Source organism: Nerophis lumbriciformis, linkage group LG03 (assembly GCF_033978685.3).
Source record: "Nerophis lumbriciformis linkage group LG03, RoL_Nlum_v2.1, whole genome shotgun sequence".
In the NCBI taxonomy this organism is placed as follows: Eukaryota; Metazoa; Chordata; class Actinopteri; order Syngnathiformes; family Syngnathidae; genus Nerophis; species Nerophis lumbriciformis.
The window spans coordinates 47,024,926-47,051,370 of NC_084550.2; the positions used below are offsets into that span (position 1 = coordinate 47,024,926).

Consider the following 26,445-nt stretch of genomic DNA (forward strand, 5'->3'; position numbering starts at 1 on the left):
GCGGTCGCGGAGGCAAAAACTCGGACATGGGAGGAGTTCGGGGAAGCCATGGAAAACGACTTCCGGACGGCTTCGAAGCGATTCTGGACCACCATCCGCCGCCTCAGGAAGGGGAAGCAGTGCACTACCAACACCGTGTATGGTGCGGATGGTGTTCTGCTGACCTCGACTGCGGAAGTTGTGGATCGGTGGAGGGAATACTTCGAAGACCTCCTCAATCCCACCAACACGTCTTCCTATGAGGAAGCAGTGCCTGGGGAATCTGTGGTGGGCTCTCCTATTTCTGGGGCTGAGGTTGCTGAGGTAGTTAAAAAGCTCCTCGGTGGCAAGGCCCCGGGGGTGGATGAGATCCGCCCGGAGTTCCTTAAGGCTCTGGATGCTGTAGGGCTGTCTTGGTTGACAAGACTCTGCAGCATCGCGTGGACATCGGGGGCAGTACCTCTGGATTGGCAGACCGGGGTGGTGGTTCCTCTCTTTAAAAAGGGGAACCGGAGGGTGTGTTCTAACTATCGTGGGATCACACTCCTCAGCCTTCCCGGTAAGGTCTATTCAGGTGTACTGGAGAGGAGGCTACGCCGGATAGTCGAACCTCGGATTCAGGAGGAACAGTGTGGTTTTCGTCCTGGTCGTGGAACTGTGGACCAGCTCTATACTCTCGGCAGGGTCCTTGAGGGTGCATGGGAGTTTGCCCAACCAGTCTACATGTGCTTTGTGGACTTGGAGAAGGCATTCGACCGTGTCCCTCGGGAAGTCCTGTGGGGAGTGCTCAGAGAGTATGGGGTTTCGGACTGTCTGATTGTGGCGGTCCGCTCCCTGTATGATCAGTGTCAGAGCTTGGTTCGCATTGCCGGCAGTAAGTCGGACACGTTTCCGGTGAGGGTTGGACTCCGCCAAGGCTGCCCTTTGTCACCGATTCTGTTCATAACTTTCATGGACAGAATTTCTAGGCGCAGTCAAGGCGTTGAGGGGATCCGGTTTGGTGGCTGCAGGATTAGGTCTCTGCTTTTTGCAGATGATTTGGTCCTGATGGCTTCATCTGGCCAGGATCTTCAGCTCTCACTGGATCGGTTCGCAGCTGAGTGTGAAGCGACTGGGATGAGAATCAGCACCTCCAAGTCCGAGTCCATGGTTCTCGCCCGGAAAAGGGTGGAGTGCCATCTCCGGGTTGGGGAGGAGATCTTGCCCCAAGTGGAGGAGTTCAAGTACCTCGGAGTCTTGTTCACGAGTGAGGGAAGAGTGGATCGTGAGATCGACAGGCGGATCGGTGCGGCGTCTTCAGTAATGCGGACGCTGTATCGATCCGTTGTGGTGAAGAAGGAGCTGAGCCGGAAGGCAAAGCTCTCAATTTACCGGTCGATCTACGTTCCCATCCTCACCTATGGTCATGAGCTTTGGGTTATGACCGAAAGGACAAGATCACGGGTACAAGCGGCCGAAATGAGTTTCCTCCGCCGGGTGGCGGGGCTCTCCCTTAGAGATAGGGTGAGAAGCTCTGCCATCCGGGGGGAGCTCAAAGTAAAGCCGCTGCTCCTCCACATCGAGAGGAGCCAGATGAGGTGGCTCGGGCATCTGGTCAGGATGCCACCCGAGCGCCTCCCTAAGGAGGTGTTTAGGGCATGTCCGACCGGTAGGAGGCCACGAGGAAGACCCAGGACACGTTGGGAAGTCTATGTCTCCCGGCTGGCCTGGGAACGCCTCGGGATTCCCCGGGAGGAGCTGGACGAAGTGGCTGGGGAGAGGGAAGTCTGGGCTTCCCTGCTTAGGCTGCTGCCCCCGCGACCCGACCTCGGATAAGCGGAAGAAGATGGATGGATGGATGGATGAACATATCGCTCGCCTATTTAGCATGTTAGCACCGATTAGCTTGCAGTCATGGATTGACCAAATATGCCTGATTAGCACTCCACATAAATCAATAACATCAACAAAGCTCCCCTTTGTGCATTCCTGCACAGCATAAAAAGTTTGGTGGACAAAATGAGACAAAGAAGGAGTGGCATAAAACACGTCTTTCTGTGGCAGCGTCGGAGAAAGTTGTACATGTAAACAAACTACGGTGAGTTCAAGGATCACTGAAATTAGTAGGACAAAACGGTGCTCGGCATGTTTAATGTAAACAGTGGGATTTCTAACAATTAGGTGTCATGTTTGTCCTCCTACAGAAACCATATTAAAACAAAAACTTTTTTTTTTTCTTAATCTTTTTCCATTTTCATACATCTCTGAAAGAGGTCGAGGGAGCCACTAGAGCCGTGGGTTGCAGACCCCCGAACTAGATCAACAGAACTAGATATGTCACACACCTATGAGCTGCGTGACCATAGCAACCCTAAGCGAGTAGGGTCAAAGTGCAAACAGGGCGCCACATTGTTTAGACTGCACGGAAACTACGTCAAGAAAGCCTTCACATTGTTTTGCATACAGTTGCAATATGCGCTGTACAGCTGCAACAATACACTGAGATTATTTTAGAGGTACTCCCCCCCCCCCCCCCCCCCCCCCCCCCCCCAATGCTGTGTATTGAGAGCACGTGATTTGACATTGACAATAACGTAAATGGCATGAACATTGATTGAGAAATAGGCGTATGGTAAACACAAGGTACACTTCAAGTGTACCTTGTTTGTACACTCACTGTACAAACAAACATATACACATACTGTACATATACATTCACTGTATAAACATATGTACACACATACTGTACATATACATTCACTGTACAAACATACATATACACATACAGTACATGTACATATACACTCACTGTACAAACATACATATACACACACTGTACATATACATTCACTGTACAGACATACATATACACATACAGTACATGTACATATACACTCACTGTACAAACATACATATACACACACTGTACATATACATTCACTGTACAAACACATACACATTCTGTACATATACAAGTACATATGCATACGTACACTCATGCATATAATCACGTTTCATTAAACATATATTAACATTGTTTCCCTAGAGGAAACTGGGTAACACATGGCACACTGACAAAGCGTAACCTATAGTTACTATAACAATCTACAAGGTTAATATAGGTTGCTTCTCTTTCTTCCCCTCCATTTTTCTGCATTATTTCGTATCTCAAGTTATCATTACGTACTGTATATGTATTGTTGCATTTGAACAACTGTATTGTTGATAATAAAGGTAAATTGTTGTTATTATTCATTATCAATAGCGCTATTTCTATTGGTATCTGTATTGCTCCATTTGTAGTGTAATAATGCTCATTGTCATTTCTGTATTATTATTTATTTTCGCTAACTGCTTATTTGCTATCACTTTTACCATCATATTTGTACATGTCGTATTTGCTGATGTTGTTGTTGTTGTTGTTGTGTTTGCTGTGGTTGTGTTTGTCTCTCTGTCTAATCCCCCTCTTGTCCCCACAATTTCCCCCTCTGTCTTCCTTTTTTTCTCTTTCTATCCCCTCCTGTTCCGGCCCGGCTGCACCAAATGATAATATAAATACATTTTATAAAGTCAAATACAAATAAGGCAACAAGAGAAGTATCCCACACTTCTCTTTTGTAAAGTAAATCTGAACAGCCGATACGGGCATCTACATCAACTATATGATTCGCCTTAAAAGCTGGACAGGACAAAAAAAAACAAACCGTGATTATATGCATGACTGTTTGTATGTATGTATGTATATGGACTTGTACACGTTTGTACATGTATATATGTGTCGGTATTTGTAATGCAAAAACAACAACTATGTTTTTGGCTTTAGAAAAGATCCATATTGTTGGAAAGATGACATGGCATGAAAAAAAAAAGGCTATTTTATGTCAGCAATAGTTCAAATGCTTTTGTTTCCCAACTAACTTCTGGACCTGTGTGCACAAATAGTGAGTACAGCATGAGTTTTGTATTCACACATGCTGGGGTGTACATAAAGTACATGCCTGTCTCCAAGGCAACAGTGGCTTGGTGGCTGTACGCATGCGCCATGTTGACATGGAAACAAGACACCTGCTGTACAGTTGATGGATAAAGCAACGCCAGCCTGCTGATAATTTAACATCTAATGACCAAACATGTCTCGGTTAAAAAAAAGGGCTGGCTGCAAGGATTTAATTCATCATAGAGAGTACACAGATTAAAGGGATGTTTACAAGTCACCTCACATACTTCAATGGTGTCAGGTTATGGTAGAAGTCATATTAACTGTGAATTGGACAGCTAGAGACACAAACAGAGCGAATGGACGTTATTGTGCTTGCATTTGTAATAACGGACGCCTTTCATTGAACACATGGAGACTGAATGTGTCGGTGCTTATTCAATTGCTGGAGGCAGACTCCTTTTTTTTCTCTGAACTATAGAGTAATCTAGGACAAACTAAAAAACTGTATTTGGCAAAGATGCAGAAGAAAAAAAGAGGCGGGAACCATAACTATAAGATTGTACATATTTGACAATTCTATTAAATTGTCAATTGCTTCTTACATTAAGTCCTTGCTATTTTGGCCTTATTTCTTATGTTAGCTGTCTTTGCACCAATACACTAAGACACATTCCTTGTATGTGTACAAAACCCAAAACTAGTGAAGTTGGCACGCTGTGTAAATGGTAAATAAAAACAGAATACAAGAATTTGCAAATCCTTTTCAACTTATTTTCAATTGAATAGACTGCAAAGACAAGATATTTAATGTTCCAACTGAGAAACTTAATTTTTTTTTGCAAATTTTGAAAAATAAAATCAATTAATAAATTAAGTTTTTTATAAAATTGCATTGTACCTTTTGAAATAAACACTTTTTTTTTTTTTTTGTCCTGTCCAGCTCATATAGTTGCCCATATCGGCTGTACAAATTTACTTTACAAAAGAGAAGTGTGGGATACTTCTCTTGTTGCCTTATTTGTATTTGACTTTATTAAATGTATTCATATTATCATTTGATGCAGCCGGGCCGGAGCAGGAGAGGATAGAAAGAGAAAAAAAAGAAGACAGAGGAGTAAATTGTGGGGACAAGACGGGGATAAGACAAAGAGACAAAAACAGCAAACAATAGCAACAACAACAACAATAGAACATCAGCAAATAGGATATGTACAAATATGATGGTAAAAGTGATAGCAAAGAAGTAGTTAGTGAAATAAATAACAGAAATGACAATAAGCATTATTACACTACAAATTGAGCGATACAAATACCAATAGAAATAGCACTATTGATAATGAATAATAATAATTACCTCTATTATCAACAATACAGTTGTTCAAATGCAACAATACATATATGTAATGATAACTAGAAATACAAAAGAAAACAGATACATGGAGGGGAAGAAAGAGAAGCCAACTATATTAACCTTGTAGATTGTTATAGTAACAATAGGTTAAGCTTTGTCAGTGTGCCATGTGTTACCCAGTTTACCCTAGGGCAGTGGTTCTCAACCTTTTTTCAGTGATGTACCCCCTGTGATTTTTTTTTTAATTCAAGTACCCCCTAATCAGAGCAAAGCATTTTTGGTTGAAAAAAAGAGATAAAGAAGTTAAATACAGCACTATGTCATCAGTTTCTGATTTAGTAAATTGAATAACAGTGCAATATTTTGCACTGTTATTTGTAGTGGTCTTTCTTGAACTATTTGGAAAAAAAGATAGGTTTTTATTTATATTTATAAAGGATTTTTGAATTGTTGCTGTTTTTAGAATATTTAAAAAAAAAAATCTCACGTACCCCTTGGCATACCTTCAAGTACCCCCAGGGATACGCGTACCCCCATTTGAGAACCACTGCCCTAGGGCAACAACGTTAATATATGTTTGATGAAACGTGATTCTATGCATGAGTGTATGTATGTATATGTTCTTGTATATGTACAGTATGTGTATATGTATGTTTGTACAGTGAATGTATGTGTATATGTATGTTTGTACAGTGAATGTATATGTACATGTATGTGTATATGTATGTTTGTACAGTGAATGTATATGTACAGTATGTGTATATGTATGTTTGTACAGTGAATGTGCGTGTGGATGTACAAACTTTGAGTGTGTATGTATGTACTGTTTTTGTGTATGTATGTGGGAGCGTAAGTACCTATGTGGGTATATATGTGTATTTTTATGTACAATATATTTGACTCCCAGTGTGTGCAGGAGCCAGAGTAATGCTTTTTTTTTTTACATCATGGCCAGGGGACTACAGATGAAAACTAGCCTTCTGGCTAATTCTGGCTTTTTTAAAATATGTGTAGTCATGTGTTTTATGAAATTGCATTGTCAGCCTTTCAAATAAACTCATCTAATCTAATAAGCAAAACCCCCCCCCCAAAAGTGTGCAGTTCTCCTTTAAATGGGAACGTGGCCCCTGCTAAGATGGCCGCCAAGCAGGCACGTCACGCAGCATGGCGATTACAGCGCGCTGACGTCACTAAAATAAATGGCGGGAAGGAGGGACATCAAGTTTCACTCCAAGCCAGACGGTGGCGGTAATGCACCTCAAGTTTGGTTTGCCAAGCTAATTTAAGCCATAGAAGAACACAAAGCATCACATCTGAGAGAGGAGAAGTACTCCACGGTTGGGTTTCTTTTTTTATGTTATTCTTAAACAAAAATATTTTGCTTCTTTTGTAAAGCAGCTAATAATAACAGTGGCTTACCAAACATTCTCCTTTAACGGTCATTTAAAAGTAACCGTGTCGCCGTTATTTACCTGTAGCAATAACGCCATTAGCACGACTCTACTGCATGCCGCTACTTGAGACACATCTGAAAGCAAAACACCTTGGAAGTCATTAAAGTCGTCTGTGTCGTGTTGGTCCGTGGCCGAGAATGTACCGACCGAAACCAAGTCTGAAAGACCGGCAGCACCTGTACAGGCTAATCGTTAGCCAGCTGCTACACGACGGCTACACCAGCATCGCCAACAACCTCATCAATGAGGTCAAACCTCAAGGTGTGGTGGCGCCGTCCGAGCAGCTCATGCACCTGGCAAAAATGGGTATTTTTTACGTCTTCACATCTCCATAAACGTGTACGTTTTTGTGTGTATGAGAGCAAATAAGCCATGTTGTTACTCATTGGCAGGTATGGAGAACGATGACAGTGCTGTCCAGTACGCCATCGGGCGCTCCGACACGGTCGCACCTGGCGTGGGAATCGACCTGGAATTCGATGCGGATGTCCAGACCATGTCTCCGGAGGCGTCCGAGTACGAGACGTGCTACGTCACGTCCCACAAAGGACCGTGCCGGGTGGCGACGTACAGTCGTGACGGCCAGCTGATCGCCACTGGATCCGCTGATGCGTCCATCAAGATCCTGGACACCGAGCGGATGCTGGCCAAAAGTGCCATGCCCATAGAGGTAAAACCCGTGGCAGCGCCGTGCGTTTCCCACCTAGGCCTTCAGTGATGTCCGACTTCAATGATTACCGTATTTTCCGGACTATAAGGCGCAGCTAAAAACCTCCAATTTCCTCAAAAGCTGACAGTGCGCCTTATAATCCGGTGCGCCTTATATATGGACTAACATTGAGCCACAAAAGGTCTCGTAACTACGCAGACTTCATTTTCCCCCTTCTACGGCTGCTTATCGTAGAAGAAGAAGCGCTTCTTCTTCTACGGGGGGAAATGAAGTCGGCGGCTGCTTACTGTAGTTGCGAGACCTAAACTTTATGTAAAGACCCAAAAATGGCTTCTATTAAGTTTTTTTTTGATTGATTGAGACTTTTATTAGCAGGTTGCACAGTGAAGTACATATTCCGTACAATTGACCACTAAATGGTAACACCCGAATAAGTTTTTCAACTTGTTTAAGTCGGGGTCCACTACATTCATGATACAGATATAAACTATCATATATACTATCATCATAATACAATCATCACACAAGATAATCATCAGGGTATATACATTGAATTATTTACATTATTTACAATTCGGGGTGTGGAGGGGGGGGGGGGGGGTTAGGTTAGGTTGTTATCATCAGTCATCAACAATTGAGAACAGAGAAATGGATATTGAAACAGTGTAGGTCTGACTTGGTAGCATATGTACAGCAAGTAGTGGACATAGAGAGAGAGATCAGAAGGCATAAGAAAAGTATCTACATGTGATTATTAACAACAATCCGGGGAGGGTGTTAGTTTAGGGTTGAAGTTGCCTGTAGGTGTACTTTTATTGCGGTTTTGAAGGAGGATAGAGATGCCCTTTCTTTTATACCTGTTGGGAGCGCATTCCACATTGATGTGGCATAGAAAGAGAATGATTTAAGACCTTTGTTAGATCGGAATCTGGGTTTAAAGGGGAACATTATCACAATTTCAGAATGGTTAAAACCATTAAAAATCAGTTCCCAGTGGCTTACTGTATTTTTCGAAGTTTTTTTCAAAATTTTACCCATCACGCAATATCCCTAAAAAAAGCTTCAAAGTGCCTGATTTTAACCATCGTTATAAACACCCGTCCTTTTTCCTGTGACGTCACATTGTGAAGCCAACACAAACAAACATGGCGGAAAGAACAGCAAGCTATAGCGACATTAGCTCGGATTCAGACTCGGATTTCAGCGGCTTAAGTGATTCAACAGATTACGAATGTATTGAAACGGATGGTTGTAGTGTGGAGGCAGGTAGCGAAAACGAAATTGAAGAAGAAACTGAAGCTATTGAGCCATATCGGTTTGAACCGTATGCAAGCGAAAACGACACGACAGCCAGCGACATGGGAGAAAGCAAGGACGAATTCGGCGATCGCCTTCTAACCAACGATTGGTATGTGTTTGTTTGGCATTAAAGGAAACTAACAACTATGAACTAGGTTTACAGCATATGAAATACATTTGGCAACAACATGCACTTTGAGAGTGCAGACAGCCCAATTTTCATCAATTAATATATTCTGTAGACATACCCTCATCCGCGCTCTTTTCCTGAAAGCTGATCTGTCCAGTTTAAGGGACGGTGTGAGCCAAGACATCCAGAGGGTTTAGCTCGCTCGTCTGCGGGAACAAACTGCCGCCATTTCTTGCCGTGCTACCGAGGTCCTTTGTCCTTGAATTGCTCACACACTCCCGCAGATTCAATGGGGGTCTGGCGGCAGATTTCTTTGACTTTATCGTTGGAAATGCATCTGCTTTGAGTGTCGCAGGATATCCACACATTCTTGCCATCTCTGTCGTAGCATAGCTTTCGTCGGTAAGGTGTGCGGAACAAACGTCCAATTTCTTGCCACTTTCGCATCTTTGGGCCACTGGTGCAACTTGAATCCGTCCCTGTTCGTGTTGTTACACCCTCCGACAACACACCGACGAGGCATGATGTCTCCAAGGTACGGAAAACAGTCGAAAAAACGGAAAATAACAGAGCTGATTTGACTCGGTGTTTGAGAAAATGGCGGATTGCTTCCCGATGTGACGTCACGTTGTGACGTCATCGCTCCGAGAGCGAATATTAGAAAGGCGTTTAATTCGCCAAAATTCACCCAATTAGAGTTCGGAAATCGGTTAAAAAAAATATGGTCTTTTTTCTGCAACATCAAGGTATATTTTGACGCCTACATAGGTCTGGTGATAATGTTCCCCTTTAACGTGGTTAGTAGAGCTCCCCCTGGTGTTGTGGTTATGGCGGTCATTTACGTTAAGGAAGTAGTTTGACATGTACTTCGGTATCAGGGAGGTGTAGCGGATTTTATAGACTAGGCTCAGTGCAAGTTGTTTTACTCTGTCCTCCACCCTGAGCCAGCCCACTTTGGAGAAGTGGGTAGGAGTGAGGTGGGATCTGGGGTGGAGGTCTAGAAGTAATCTGACTATCTTGTTCTGGGATGTTTGCAGTCTAGATTTGAATGTTTTGGAGGTTCTAGGTACCAGGAGGTGCATGCGTAATCGAAAAAGGGTTGAACGAGAGTTCCCGCCAGAACCCCCATGGTGCTTTTGTTGACCAGAGAGGGGATTCTATAGAGAAATCTTGTTCTTTGGTTGACCTTTTTGAATACCTTGGTTGCTATTTTATCACAGGAAAGATTAGCCTCACGCTTACGACGCAGAGTGTAGGAGCCTAAATGCTGTTTAAGTTAATTTACATTTTATGGAATGTGCTTTTTGTTTATTCAGCCAAAATGGGACTATTTACTTTATTTGCATGCTTAGAATAATTATAGGGAACACTTTATTTGTAATTATTACATTTGTCTAAATAATTTGATGACGTAACTGTTTAAATTGCATATATGGCGGAAGGATCTGTGTGGTAGGTTGGGTTTTTGGACACAAGGTATTATGGGTAATGGCAGTCAGGTGCGGGGGAATTGAGCCACACAGTTTTTTGACCTCACTCTTCCTTTTTCTAACTCTTTTTTACTGTAACAAACTCGCTTCATTTTGCCATTCATTTGTTCCCACATCGTAATTGTTTTACGTTTTTGAATGATTAAGTTCACAAGTAAACTATACAAAATGAAGAGGAGCGTCTGGAGTTTTGTTTGTTGTTGCCGCAGCAAGCGGAGCAGGAGAAAGTAGAGGGGCGTCAAGCTAAGGCTTCATTAGGAATCTACGCAGAGTTTAAACTCAAGGCGATCAGTCACGCAGTAGAACACGGGTAAAGAGCAGCAGCGAGAGAATTTAACAATAACGAATCAATGGTGCGGGAGTGGAGGACGCAACATGATGACCTGCGCCAAGTAAAGAAGACTAAACAGGGTTTCCGAGGGAACAAAGCGAGATGGCTACAGTTGGAGGACAAACTCGAACAGTGGGTTGTTGAACAGAGAGCAGCAAGTAGAAGTGTCAGTACGATCACTATTTGTTTTGTTGACATTCCCTTTAGCGCAGCTCCATCTAATGGATGTATAACATAACCCCAGCCTCTACTGTAGCGTCTATTCTATGCGCCTTACAATGTGGTGCGCCTTATATATGAACAAAGTTTTAAAATAAGCCATTCATTGAAGGTGCGCCTTATAGTGCGGAAAATACTGTACCTCTCAAAATACCATAATTTACCTGCTCAGTGGCCTTGTGGTTAGTGTCCGCCCTGAGATCGGTAGGTCGTGAGTTCAAACCCCGGCCGAGTCATACCATCCATCCATCCATTTGTCTACCGCTTGTCCCTTTTGGGGTCGCGGGGGGTGCTGGAGCCTATCTCAGCTGCATTCGGGCGGAAGCCGGGGTACACCCTGGACAAGTCTCCACCTCAACGCAGGGCCAACACAGACAGACAACATTCACACTCACATTCACACACTAGGGCCTGTTTAGTGTTGCCAATCAACCTATCCCCAGGTGCATGTCTTTGGAGGTGGGAGGAGGCCGGAGTACCCGGAGGGAACCCACGCAGTCACGGGTAGAACATGCAAACTCCACACAGAAAGATCCAGAGCGCAAAATCGATCCCAGGACTACTCAGGACCTTCGTATTGTGAGGCACATGCACTAACTCCTGTGCCACAGAGTCTTACCAAAGACTATAAAAATGGGACCCATTACCTCCCTGCTTGGCACTCAGCATCAAGGGTTGGAATTGGGGGTTGAATCACCAAAATGATTCCCGAGCGCGGCCACCGCTGCTGCTCACTGCTCCCCTCACCTCCCAGGGGGTGGAACAAGGGGATGGGTCAAATGCAGAGAGTCATTTCTATCAGTGGTACTTTAACTTTTACTTCAACTTTAATTAGGGATGTCCGATAATGGCTTTTTTGCCGATATTCCGATATTGTCCAACTCTTAATTACCGATTCCGATATCAACCTATACCGATATATACAGTCGTGGAATTTACACATTATTATGCCTAATTTTGTTGTGATTCCCCGCTGGATGCATTAAACAATGTAACAAGGTTTTCCAAAAGAAATCAACTCAAGTTATGGAAAAAAATGCCAACATGGCACTGCCATATTTTTTATTGAAGTCACAACGTGCATTTTTTTTTTTTAATGCATCAAAACAGCAGCTTGGAATTTGGGACATGCTCTCCCTGAGAGAGCATGAAGAGGTTGAGGTGGGCGGGGGGGGGTCACATCACCAATGTCATGTGGAGTGGTTGATGGTTAAGATGAAGTGCATCAGCAGAGTTCGCCCAGACAGCTGCTGATACCAGTCTTGTAAGCAATAAGTGGCCGGTCATGTCACGTCTCACATTTTGTCTGTTGATAACACTTGCCAATGGTAGTTTTAAAAATGTTTCTTATCATTTCTATTCAGATGATATTCAACTGTTATCCTTCTTCAATGATTCAGAGTTTAACTTTTTATCTGAGTTCCTGGAGTGCGTATCATGTATTAAAAACTGGTTGTCCTCGAATTTCCTCCAGATAAATTCTAACAAAACGAAAATCTGACAATTGCTCCCGATAAAAAAAATCCACCTGATCAAGAACTCCCTTGGTGCTCTGGGTGCATCTGTTAAAAGCCGCCTCAGAAACCTTAGGGTTGTGTTTGATCGGTCTATGTCTTTGGAGGGTCACTGCCATCAACTGACCGAAAACTGTTTTTGTCACCTCAGAAATATTTCTAAAGTGAGAAATGTATTGTCAAAATTGGATCTCGAAATGATCATTCACGTGTTCATTTCGTCTCGTATTAACTATTGCAATTCTCTCTTCACTCTTTTCAACAAGTCAACGCTAAAGAGACTTCAGACGGTACAAAATGCGGCTGCCAGACTTTTGACCGGTGCACCCAGAACAGGCCATATCCCCACCATTTTATCCAGTCTTCATTGGCTTCCAGTTACATTCCGCATTGAGTTTAAGATTTTAGTCCTGACATTCCGTGCATTGCATGGTGGGGCCCCTCAGTACATCACTGACTTGCTATGCCCCTACACTTCAGGGCGCAGCCTCCGGTCTTCAGGCCAGGGTCTTCTAATATCCCCAAAACTCGTTTTAAAACCTGTGGAGACCTTGCATTCCAGACTATAGCTCCCAGACTCTGGAACAATTTTCACTAGTCCCTCCGTGATCTTGACTATGTTGACACTTTAAAGAAACATTTCAAAACTTGTCTTTTTAGTAAAGCTTTTAGTTAATGCACCTTTTAACTATCAATTTTAATCCACTTTGTATCCTTTTTTATGATGTTGCTCCTGTTTTAATTGAATTGTTGTTTTACTTCACCTGTGTTTTGTACAGTGCTGTGTGATTTTATCTGTGAAAAGTGCTTCATAAAAAATGTACTTACTTACTTACAATGTGGAGATGTGCAATTGATGATGCAGCTGTTGAAGATGAAATACATCAAAAAAATTGTTCTGCAAAAGTTGGTCAACTTGTTGCAGCTACAACCATAAGGTATGGCCAATTTTTCAAAATGTATTGAATTATTTCGATTAATAAGGTTCTTCATTGATTAAGCACGTTTCAATCTACGTGCAAATATTGAAAATGTCTCAAATCTGTTGCAAAATACTAATGTACTTTATTTTTTCTCTTCACCATGATAAACAAAGTCTCAAAAGGGCAATTTTGAAATAAGAAAGGAATTGCAACATTCCAACACTGAACATTGCATTAAAGTGGACCTATTATGCAAAAATAACTTTTTTTTAACCACTAGGTACCTGTTTTTGTTTATTTGGGATCTGCATGAGTCCTGCAAATGTTAAATCAAAACATGGAGGCATGGCAGAGATATTTATAAAACAATCTTGCCTTCTTCCATACTTCCTCCAAACGAACCGTTTGGAATTAGCCCAATTTGTGACGTTTTTTCCAAGTGTGACATCTTTTGGATTATCCATATATGGTAGAAATTTACCACAGGATCTTTGCGCGAGTCCACCATTGTAGTCCGATGCTGTAGTCAAAAATCTCATTCTATTTCTCTATTCTCTTGTTGTGGGGCAGACTGGCTCTCGTACATGCACATGCATCCTCCTCTGTTGTCATTTCTAATACAAAGTATTGCATAGTTCAAACTTAATCTTGTCAGTAGATGCGATATGGAAGTGCAAAAAAATACAACATGTGTACAGCTCCACGAATGGACATTGGAGTGTTACTTTTCAATACAGCTCCACTAATGGACATCGGAGTGTTACTTTCAAAGGCAAAATTAAAGTATTGCTAAAAACATAATTTTATATGGGACTTTATTGTATTATATGTATAGTACATGTTCCAAAAAAAAAAAGCATAAAACACCACCAGAATTAGAGATATTACAAGTCAAAGTGATGAAGCTTAGTGTTACGCTCATGACTTGGTGTAACTAAACATTACCCTATAAGATGAAGGCAATTGCATTTTATTGATATTTGAAATGTATTCAATGTTTATAAATGAATATTTAAATATACTAAATGTAAAAAAGGGAATAAATATTCAAAATAAGATCATTAAATGAAATCTAGTTTGGTTACGCCATCATTAGCGCAACACAAGGTTGTAAAAGTTTCAACTACAATTCTAAATAAGATGTCAAAAGCAAACTGAAATCAAATACACACAGTTTAAAGATTGATCAATACCTATTTAAATTTAGTAATACATAAATATGATGATTTATCAAAATATAAAAGAAATATAGCTGAACAGAACGCTCATGATGGTTACACCAAAAAGTGATATTTAATTTGATTGTTACATTTTGAAGTACATTTGTGCAGGTGGGTGCGAATGTACCCATTACCAGAGCTGTACACATGGAAGACACTGCCTAAGTGGAAACACGTAATAATACTGCCAACAAAATGGCGCATCCTGAAGAGACAAGTGTACTGACAGATATAAGTTAGAAGTATACACTATTTTTGTATTAGAAATGGCGACAGCAGAGGATGTGCATGCACATGTACGAGCCCTGAAGTCCTGCTTGGCGAATATCTATCGACAGCAACATATATTAATAATAGAAAATAAGACAAATATCGCACTGTAGTAGATATAAACCATAATCAAGACTTGCCAGGTCAAAAATATGTAGAATATGCTTTGTTAAAAAAACTGACATAGTGAAGCTGCAACATTTGATGCACAATGTGGCGAGGGATGACTTCATGTGGAAGAAAATATCATGGTGACACTTTCCTGGTTTGTCTGTCAGATTATGATGAACGAGACGGCTCAGCAGAACATGGAGAACCACCCTGTGATCCGAACGCTGTACGACCACGTGGACGAAGTCACCTGCCTCGCCTTCCATCCCACCGAACAAATTCTTGCTTCCGGCTCAAGAGATTACACCCTCAAACTCTTCGATTACTCAAAGCCGTCTGCAAAAAGAGCATTCAAATATGTACAGGTCAGATTCCTTTCTCTTTCTTCATTTCTTGTATGGCACACTGACATGTAGCGTGGGAATCAAGACCGTTAACTTATTCATATCTATTATTTTTTTATGTAGATTTAATTGTTGTCTTATTTACCATCTTCATTTGGGGCAGCTTCTAAAGCAACATGTCTCTTTGTAAGCTATCAAAACACCCTCATTGCGATGCTGCTGTTTCAGGTGGCTCATAAGGTTTGAAGTGTTGAATCTTGATGACTTTTATACTGACCAGTAAGGGTGTAACGGTACACAAAAATCTCGGTTCGGTACGTACCTTCGTTTAGAAGTCACGGTTTGATTCATTTTCGGTACAGTAAGAAAACAACAAAATATAAATTTTTTGGCTATTTACCAAATTTGTAAACAATGGCTTTATCCTTTTAACGTTGGGAACACTATAATAATTCTGACCAAAAATAGAAATAGCTCTGTGTGTTCCAATTCAATTATTTGGTGTCTCTGGATCTAGTTTAAATCTCAGCTCAGATAATACAGTTCTTGGAGAAAGGTTTTGGCGAGTAAAGCAGTACAGTCCATGTGCTGCGGTTAATGGTGAAAATGTGTAGAGGGTTGGCTCGAGAGCCTCCTACCAGCCCAGACAGAACAGGTGGTGGGGTTCCTGGCTGGAATCTCCCAAGAACGATCCTTGGACTAGATGTTTTTTTTCCATAGCTCGCCATTATAAAGAGAAGCCTGGCCTGTGTAAGAACCAGGACCATCCTTATAAATCAATGTGTACACAAATCAAATATCTTCATTAAATAACACTAATTGCATTATAATGTATTGAGAACAGGTTCTAGTTTTTTCCTCAATATTATACAATATAAATCAACATACATGTCAGAATCACAATATGCAATATAGTGCTAAAACAACCATTAGCAGCATAAATATGACCTATACAATTCAGTCAGTGCAGTAAACGTGCTTATCATCAAACACATTCAAAAGTATATTCAATACACAATAGTTATCATTGGTTCAAGTCATAGACCTTGTATATTGATGATTGAGAAATATGCCACAAAGACTGTTGCAATGAAACAATGGAAGAAAGATTAATGCTAGAGGTGCTATTTTCATAAACATGGACTCACCAACTCCGCTGCTACAGTCACACACAGCTTAATGACAAAAAATCTGGCGTTGGTAGTCGGCTCTATAAAGTTAACAAATAGGCATTAAGTTTAGAATCCCGTCAGCACAATATTTAAGGTGAAAACGAGAATAAAAACCTACCTCGAGCAGAAATACAATCTGTCTCCCTTCACGTCTTGTCTACTGGCCACTTCCTGCTACCGGCTTATAAGCACAACTGATTGAACCGCGGCGGTTCTCCTAGTCACGTGACTAGGGAGAGCACGCAGCTCTCCCTAGTCACGTGACAAAGAGTAATAGGAAGCAAGAGCCTAATAGTCTCCGCAAAAGTATGTATTTGACACCTGCGTTACACCAGCATGCCGTGTGTTGTGCCTCGGTGTGCTTTGTTTACACAACGTGCGGTACGTTACTTATGTCCGTCCGTGCAGTGCGCTACTTAATATGTTCGTGTGGAAACTTGTTCGGTACACCTCCGAACCGAACCCCCCTTACCGAAACGGTTTAATAAAAATACACGTACCGTTACACCCTTACTGACCGGTAATATTCTAGTTTTTCCCTCCCATTTTGTGTTGAAAAATGATGATATTCCTCTCAGGAAGCAGAAATGCTGCGCTCCATCTCGTTTCATCCATCTGGAGACTTCCTCCTGGTGGGAACACAGCATCCTACCCTCCGTCTGTATGATGCCAACACCTTTCAGTGTTTTGTGTCGGGTAACCCCATGGACCAGCACACGGACACCATCAGCGGCGTCAGCTACAACCCGACAGCCAACAGCTACGTCTCCTGCAGCAAGGATGGCAGCATCAAACTGTGGGACGGCGTCTCCAATCGCTGCGTCAGCACCTTTGACAAAGCCCATGACGGAGCCGAGGTTTGCTCGGCCATCTTCACCAAGAACTCCAAGTACATCCTCTCCAGCGGGAAGGACTCCGTGGTCAAACTCTGGGAGATCTCTACAGGCCGAACGCTTGTCAAATACACAGGTGAATATGATCATTTCTATTCGCTTTTCCACTTACCGGTATTTCTTGACTTATTAGCATACCAAGTTTCAACCTTTTAGTTTGAGTCTGTTTCTTCTGGTAGAATAGAAATAGAAACATTTTCATGTATTAGTGATTGTTTTACATCTGGGGTGTCCAACGTGTTGGTCAGGAGCAACGTTCCCTCTAAGGTGCGCGCCTGCGCAATTGCGCACTGCTCAAGCGTCCTCTGCGCACAGCAAATATATGCTACGCACCAAATCAACCCCATCTGAATTCTAAACAAAATAAACACATTTATTCTGTGTAATTTTGCAATGCAACTCTGAGTGACAGTGACAACAAGCGGCCCTAACGGTGTTCGTCAACACCGTTCAATTGAACACCGTTCAATTATTGTAACGTCTATAGAGATGCTTCCAGGACAGGAATTATATCGATCACTTTATTGAGCAAAACTGTTTATATTCGGCCATAACCACACCAAAAACATGAGTAAAAAACTTCTATCTCGAAAAACTAGTCATTTTCTGCCGTACAAACCAGGCCAAAACCAACTTGTCATCTGTCACCAACACGCATACCACTAAGCCACTGGTGCGTTTATGGCCACACAAAAAGTCGGACAACTCAAACACCACACAAAGTTACACTATGACTCCTCAGTCATACGTGTGCTTATTCAACTGTCATTTATTATTAATGTTAATTTATTTATATTAATCATGGAATGCTGTTACTAGAGAAAGGTACAGGAATGTACACTTCATCCTATGCTTACATTTCATTGTGCAACATGAGGATGTTTAAGGGGAACTAAATGTGATCTCTGAAAGGGGTACAAATGATTTCCAAAGTAGGACCCCCACCCAGACATATTGTACAATACTAATACATAGCTTATGAAAAACAAGATTTCTTTTATTTTCATTACAAGTGGGCCAAATCACTAATATTACAAAATAATCTCATGAAAATTACTCCTCATTTGAGTGTTATTATAAAAGATTGGTTTGAGACAGGTGTGCTGCTGGTATTGCCACGTATGATGTTGCTCACATGTACTCCACTGAATGCTCAGGGAGTTTTTGTGTTTGCTCACACACATGAACAATTAGAGGGAACATTGGTCAGGAGACATTTAGTTAAGAAATAAGAGTTTTTTTAAATAGGGTTTGCGCAAAAGAGACTATAAATGATAACAATTTGGAACAATGCATGTTGACACATGCAAGGTGTGTTCTGCTATTTTGACAGCAAAAAGCGCACAAATGCGTCCTCAGAGTGAAAGACGTTTCTAAGTCACTATTCCTCGCCTCCATGGCAGCAAGTTAACTATGTTTCTTACAGGTAGCATTATCACTGGAGGACGAGGACTAGCTTAACATGCTGGCTACATTACACACTTTACAAGAGGATACAATAAGCCATGCTAGCCGCTAAGCAAGAGCTCTTGAAAGTAAGCGGGTTGGTGGATCGATACAAATATCAACAGTAATAATACCAAGTATACTATCAGTATATGGCCGATACTACAGTGGTTGGATTAAAAAATTTTATGATCACAAAGTTGTTTTTTGTTGCTTTTGGTATTGTTTACAAACTCAGGAAATAGGTGGCAAAAACCAAACAATTTGAATAGGAGCAAAAATGTAGTTTAGTTATTTTGCACTACTGACTATATTTTGCTCAAAATATTTGAAGTAATGGAAAGGGGAAAAAATAGTTTAAATATTAAATTAATATTGTTACATCAGCATCCTGTGTTTTGTCTGGTTAGAATTGTGATAAAAAATGTAATAATTTAAAGGTGCCATATGTAGTAATGTGACCAGAAATTGTACTGCAATTACAGTCAAAATTCTGTAGTCCCCTCCCACTCTCCATGACTGAGGTTGCCAGATACGCAGCCGAATTCGAATCCTACTCCAAGGAACTTCAAATGGCAATCGGCGAGTCCTACGCTGTAGGTTTCTCTTGTTTATGCTTCTTGCAAGGTAGTTTACTAAGTAATTATGCCACATTTTACTAATGTTGATTAGCCAAATTTTAGCAATATTTTCGTCTGGAGTCGGGACAGATTGTTGGCATTACCCTGCTAAAATGTCTAGTTTGACCGCACGGACCACCGTCGAAATAATTATATATAATAATGATATATTATATATTGAATAGGCCTACTTTGATGGCAAGCCAAGGTCAACAGTAGAATGACCGCCACATTTTGTTTAGCATAACTCCATGTTGCATCCAACCTGACACACTGCATTGTCTTCCATGTACGCACATCACCATCTTTCAGTGCAGAGTGCGATTCTATGAGCCAACCCACGTTACGCAGAAACCACGTTATGCAACGCAAAACAAGCGTATATTTCCCCCGTTAGCCTGTATCAATCAATCAATCAATCAATCTTTATTTATATAGCCCTAAATCACAAGTGTCTCAAAGGGCTGCACAAGCCACAACGACATCCTCGGCACAAAGCCCACACACGGGCAAGGAAAAACTCACCCCAGTATGTCGATGTGTCATTGACCGGGCTAGCATGCTAAGCATTTGTTGCAGGAACATACTCACTTTGTTAGACAAGATCATAGAGTGTATTGAACAATATAGTTTACATACCAAATATCCATTTCCATTTATTACAAGTAATAAGAAAACGTAAATGCCTGACTTACATATCAAGGAGGAAATTAGCACGTTTGGCGTCAGATGAAAAAAATCTTAGTTTATTTGCCACCGTGGAGTCGAGGATTGCTGACTATAAAATGGCTTTGCACTGTGGGGGGACATTAGCCTCTAGCAAGGATGCTACATGCGTTAAGGACGCGTTCGTTTGCTTTTTAATGTCAAATTTGTGGGACACAGCCAGAATGCATTGTCACGATTAGGGCTGCAACAACTAATCGATTAAAATCGATTATAAAAATAGTTGGCGATTCATTTAGTCATCGATTTGTTGGATCTATGCTATGCGCATGCGCAGAGGCTAGTTTTTTTAAAATTGTATTTAATTTTTAATTTTTTTTTATTTTTATAAACCTTTACTTATAAACTGCAACATTTACAAACAGCTGAGAAACAATCAAAATAAGTATGGTGCCAGTATGCTGTTTTTTTTCAATAAAATACTGGAAAGGATAGAAATGTAGTTTCTCTTTTATCCAATTATTAATCGAAGTAATAATCGACAGATTAATCAATTATTTAATTAGTTGTTAGTTGCAGCCCTAATCACGATATAATGATAGTTATGACGGAAACAGGTGAAAAGTAGCGCTTGATTTGCTCACCCTAAAATCCCTACTGTACAATACGGGTTCTCTTGCCTCATTAGAGCGCTTTTTTTATTAATGTCATCAAATTTATCGTTATGAAATCATAATTCTACATAACAGCCCGATAATTATCTGTCCAATATTTATTTGGACACTTTCACTCTTTGCAGCTCAAGAGAATGAGGCAGTAACAACAAAATGTAGGGAAAGTGAAGCTACTTTCAGGATTTGTTCTGAGCATATCTACTAAACATTGCCTCTTTCTGGTACCAACTGTGCGTGCTGCAACTTGTAACATCAAATTACTACCGAGTTTTTCGAATTATAAGTCGCTCCGGAGTATACGTCGCACCGGCCGAAAATGCACAATAAAGAAGGAAAAAAACATATATACGTCGCACTGGAGTATAAGTCGCATTTTTGGGGGAAATTTTTTTGATAAAATCCAACACCAAGAATAGACATTTGAAAGACAATTTAAAATAAATAAAGAATAGTGAACAGGCTGAATAAATGTACGCCATATGACGCATAAATAACCAACTGAGAACGTGCCTGGTATGTTAACGTAACATATTATGGTAAGAGTCATTCAAATAACTATAATATATAGAACATGCTATACGTTTACCAAACAATCTGTCACTCCCGATCACTAAATCTGATGAAATCTTTCTCCTCTGTGTCGCCTCTGGTATGCGCCGTGTCCTTTCTTTCTGCTGCTTGATTGCTGTTCTCTGCTGCATATTTCACTACGTCCAGCTTGTAATCTGCAGTATATGATTTCCTTTTCCGTGCCATTTTTGTTCAGTCCTTCTCAGTTGTTATAAGTTACCGCCAATGTTGATGTGATCCATTTTAATAGCTACAGCAGTTGCATATAGCATATAGCTGTTAACATCCCATGACCCACAATGCACTTCTGCCATGACCCTCCCCCGCCGAATTCTTATTGGTTGACGTGTGAGTGACGATTGCTGACGTGTGTGTGTGTGTGTGTGACGATTGCTGCCATTTGCTTCGTTTCTTACGCGAATGAGATAAATATGACCCACAATGCACTTCTGCCATGACCCTCCCCCATCGAATTCTTATTGGTTGACGTGTGTGACGATTGCTGACATTTGCTTCGTCTCTTACGCGAATGAGATAAATAATAATACGGTATTTGATATTTTACGGTAATGTGTTAATAATTTCACACATAAATCGCTCCGGAGTATAAATCGCACCTACGGCCAAACTATGAAAAAAAACTGCGATTTATAATCCGAAAAATACGGTAACTAAACAAAAAAAGCGTGAAAATAAAAAGCGATACTTTTAACATGCTTTGTCACCTCAAACTTAAAGCTGACACAAAGTTTTGTCAATAAATGTACGATACATTCTTTTTGGCTTTTTGTACGTACAAAAGTAAATCCTTATATTTTTCAGTTTTAAGTCCTTGGTGTTAAAAGTTTGGACAGCCTTTTAGGAGGATGCAGATGAATTGTTCAGCCACTAGTTGGCATGCACTCGGGTGCACTGCCTAGGAAAGTTATCTCTAAAGCCTTAGAAAGTAAGTACCAAATTTCCTGGACCATAGGGCGCACCGGATTATAAGGCGCACTGCCGATGAGCGGGTCTAGTTAGGTTTATTTTCATACAAAAGTTGCACCGGATTGTAGGGCGCACTAAAGGGGTTATATTATGATTTTTTTCCAAATGTAAAATACTTTCTTGTGGTCTACATAACATGTAATGGTGGTTCTTTGGTCAAAATGTTGCATAGATGATGTTTTACAGATCATCTTCAAGTCGCTTTCTGACAGTCGCTTCAGGATGCGCTGTTTTGTGGGCGGTCTTATTTACGTGGCTCACCTTCGACAGCGTCTTCTCCCCGTCATCTTTGTTGTAGCGGTGTAGCGTGCAAGGACGGTAGTGGAGGAAGTGTCAAAAGATGTAGCTAACTGTTTTAATGACATTCACACTTTACTTCAATCAACGACGTAGCAGCATCTCTTCATCCGTGGCTCACTAGTGCAATGAAATGAAATGTGTCCCGTGAAAAACCGTCCAACCGGAACTCTCTAATAACTAAAGTTCCGTGGGTGAATTATGTAAACTCACTACACTGGTCGTTTTTAGCGCTTCCATAGCGAGATATAAGTTAGAACTTTACGCTACTTTATATTAGAAATGGCAACAGCAGAAGATGAATGTTCCATAACAAAACGATAGAGAAAAAGAAGAAGCTTATCGACTACGGCATCGACACAGACTACAGTGGCGGACCTGCGCAAATTTTCAGTACTTATGCAGAATTCAAATACACATCAGCAGGTACCGAAAGGTAAGAAAAGTTGGTTATGCATAATATTGCGCCAGATAATATGTCTACTAATGGGTGCCATTTTGTGGTCCCTATATACGCACCATAGTAATACTTGTATCTCTGACTACGGTAGCCATAATGGGCCGACAATTCATGAAGCGGTGCGACTTTAAAGTCATACTAAAACATTTTGACAGATTTTTGAGTGCTGTGTGTAATGTTCTTTATTTTCAAAAGAACATTTTAAGTTTTGGTGTTGTTTACTGGCGTCATATTGCAGCCTACACGTATCTCTTATGTGTGACTACCATCTACTGGTCACACTTATCAATACACCATGTACCAAATAAAATTGCTTCGAGGACGGTAAACCGGGTTATAAGGCACACTGTCGATTTTTGAGAAAATAAAGGATTTTAAGTGCGCTTTACAGTCTGAAAAATACGGTATGTGACATCTCAGTGTCGTTGCTGCTGCAGGTGCTGGTCTGAGTGGCCGTCAGATGCATCGCACACAAGGCGTGTTCAACCACACGGAGGACTACATTCTCCTGCCTGACGAGCGCACTATTAGCCTGTGCTGCTGGGACTCACGCACAGCTGAGAGGAAGAACCTGCTGTCTTTGGGTCACAACAACATCGTGCGCTGCATCGTCCACTCGCCCACCAATCCCGGCTTCATGACCTGCAGCGACGACTTCAGGGCTCGCTTCTGGTACCGACGCACCACCACGGACTGATGTGCACCTCACAGTTAGTTTTTTGTTTACATTCTAAAAATACAATGAAACTACAACAACTCTCCTGACATCGTAGTTCACCTTAACCCAACATTCAAACACGTTTATTTAGGACTCAAACGATGTTCATTACCAAACCCAATACCAGTGAAGTTGGCACATTGTGTAATTGGTAAATGTAAACAGAATACAATGATTTGCAAATCCTTTTTAACTTATATTCAATTGAATGGACTGCAAAGACAAGACATTTAATGTTCGAACTGCAAATAATCATCAACTTAGAATTTAATGTCCACAGTTTCCAAAAACAATTTGAAATGTGGACTCGTCAGACCACAGCACACTTTTTCCACTTTACATCAGTCCATCTTGGATGAGCTCGAGCCCAGCGAAGCCGGTGGCGTTTCTGGGTGTTGTTGACAATGCAAAGCGAAAGCCATTTTTCAAGTTTTAACTTGCACTGACAGGTGTAAAGTGACAAACTGTAATTACTGACAGTGGTTTTCTGAAGTGATCCTGAGCCCATGTGGTGATATCCTTTACACACTGATGTTTTATTTTGATGCAATACCGCCCGGGGGATTGAAGGTCACGGCCTTGCTGCTTACGTGCAGTGATTTCTCCAGATTCTCTGAACCTTTTGATGATATTACGGACCGTAGATGGTGAAATCCCTAAATTCCTTGTAATGGGTGGTTAAGAAATGTTATTCTTAAACTGTTCGAGATTTTGCTCACGCATTTGTTCACAAAGTGGTGACCCTTGCCCCATCCTTGTTTGTGAATGACTGAGCATTTCATGGAAGCTGCTTTTATACCCAATCATGGCACCCACCTGTTCCCAATTAGCCTGTTCACCTGTGGGATGTTCCAAATAAGTGTTTGATGAGCATTATTCAACTTTCTCAGTCTTTTTTGCCACTTGTGCCAGCTTTTTTGAAACATGTTGCAGGCATTCAATTCCAAATGAGCTAATATTTGCAAAAAATAACAGTTTTCCAGTTCAAAAGTTAAGTATCTTGTCTTTGCAGTCTATTCAATTGAATATAAGTTAAAAAGGATTACCAAATCATTGTATTTTGTTTTTATTTACGATTTACACAACGTGCCAACTTCACTGGTTTTGGGTTTTGTACATTATTTCCTCTCTTTTTCGCTGACTCATGTTTATCTTTGAGTCCTTTACCATGTTTGTCAATAAAAAGCTTTTTTACTGCATCCAAAGTCTTCATACATCATCCTGGAATGAGAGAAAGAATAGTTTGTGTTCACGTGTCGGAGAACAGGGTTGGTTGTCACACTCATCATAAAGAAATGTTAAACAGTCCCCGCTCATTTATTTTATCGCGACTAATTGGTTCTAGGCCTGACCATGGTAAAATAATTTCTACAAAGTATTATTAAAAAGGGAAACATATTTGCATTGTTGAACCATAAAAAACTGTTTACAACATTCTAAATACTTTAAAAAATATAATTAGACCCCTTTAAAACATGAAATAACATCCATGTAGTCACCCATTGTAGTAGCCTTGAATGTGTTCTACTGTAGATTTTACAGTACCCACTGGTAGACCGGAGGATCCTTCAAACGCCATTGCTGTGGCAGTTACCCGGCCACTACAACGCCACCACGACGTGGAAATACTTCCGTCACATCTGGGTAATTCCTGTAAGTTAGAACTGGACTTCCATGTACTCAAGCCACAGGCGTAAGTTGTTCTGCAAAGTGGGTCAACTTGATTGTCGCTGTGAAGATAGCGTTAAGATTAGCCAACATGTTATTCTTTGCATTGTTCAGCCTCAGTCTAAAAACAGAAGTGCCGCTTGGTGAGTATCTTTATGGAGCGTCACATCATAGTACTATAATAGTAAATAAGACAAATGCTGCGCTGTAAAACACAAATAAGAGATAGCACCTAATTCAGGCTAAAAAAATGTCCAATATGCTTAGAAAAAGTTTGTGATGTATTCGGCTGGTTTAACTTGCATGCTATTGGTTTATTACCTGATTTGATGAGCCAGTACCGTAAAGTCTATAAAAGCTACGCAAGTCTAAATAGAAGCGCTACTTCAAAAGGTCTTCATACGGTACTTTAAATAAAGAATTTACTTCCAGTGCAGGTCCGCATGGGATGGCGTTTGTGTTCGGACTTGGTCCGCCAATTAGTGATCCCTGGTTTGTGCTGTAAGTTTTGTATTTATTACAATGATTGTAACGTGCATCTTGGTTGTTGTTTCCAAGACTAAATTTGGAGGTGTTAAAAATTGCCATGTAAAATTGCTAATGCTAATAATTACCATGTCTAAGACGAATCCAATGCACTAGCATTGAGCTGGTGCATTTTGAAAACTGGAGTCTTACTGTACTTTTTAGTCCCTTCTTGCTTTGTTGGCATGGAAAATTCTGGCTGAATCCACTGAGTGCTTGACTGCTTGTTTCCTGGTCAAGTGCTTAAGCTGGTGCTGAAATATGAAGATACTGCTGATGGTGTGTTTGACAGAGAACTGGCTGGAAGGAGATGGTCCACTCTCCAAGGTAAATGTGAATTATTATATTACTTAAAAAAACTACTGTACATGTTAATTTGGCATTTGGTTGAAATAGTTTATAGGTAATAGTGTTTTAATAAGTAGTAAAAGTGAATGTGTGTGGGGAAAAAAATTAAATAATCATGAAACAAACCAACCATGACTGTGGTGATAAACCGTACAAACCACATTTAGTGCGAGAGGA

At 40.9% G+C, this 26,445-nt stretch overlaps 1 protein-coding gene across 1 annotated transcript; it reads left to right on the forward strand.

The window, feature by feature from the left end:
- The first annotated feature begins 6,498 nt into the window (after positions 1–6,498).
- cstf1 (cleavage stimulation factor, 3' pre-RNA, subunit 1) lies at positions 6,499–24,926 on the forward strand. Its single transcript, XM_061938026.2, has 5 exons — positions 6,499–7,009; positions 7,096–7,373; positions 15,048–15,245; positions 16,975–17,365; positions 23,447–24,926. Exons 1-5 carry the CDS (start codon positions 6,841–6,843, stop codon positions 23,704–23,706), a joined length of 1,296 nt encoding a protein of 431 aa, XP_061794010.1. The 5' UTR covers positions 6,499–6,840; the 3' UTR covers positions 23,707–24,926.
- Positions 24,927–26,445: the final 1,519 nt, after the last annotated feature.

Bases quoted from the DNA above. Each gene is read 5' to 3' on its own strand.
- cstf1 (XM_061938026.2), top strand. From the start codon at position 6,841: ATGTACCGACCGAAACCAAGTCTGAAAGACCGGCAGCACCTGTACAGG. The intron at 7,010-7,095 runs GTATTTTTTACG...ACTCATTGGCAG, and splicing joins CATGCACCTGGCAAAAATGG to GTATGGAGAACGATGACAGT. The intron at 15,246-16,974 runs GTCAGATTCCTT...TATTCCTCTCAG, and splicing joins GAGCATTCAAATATGTACAG to GAAGCAGAAATGCTGCGCTC.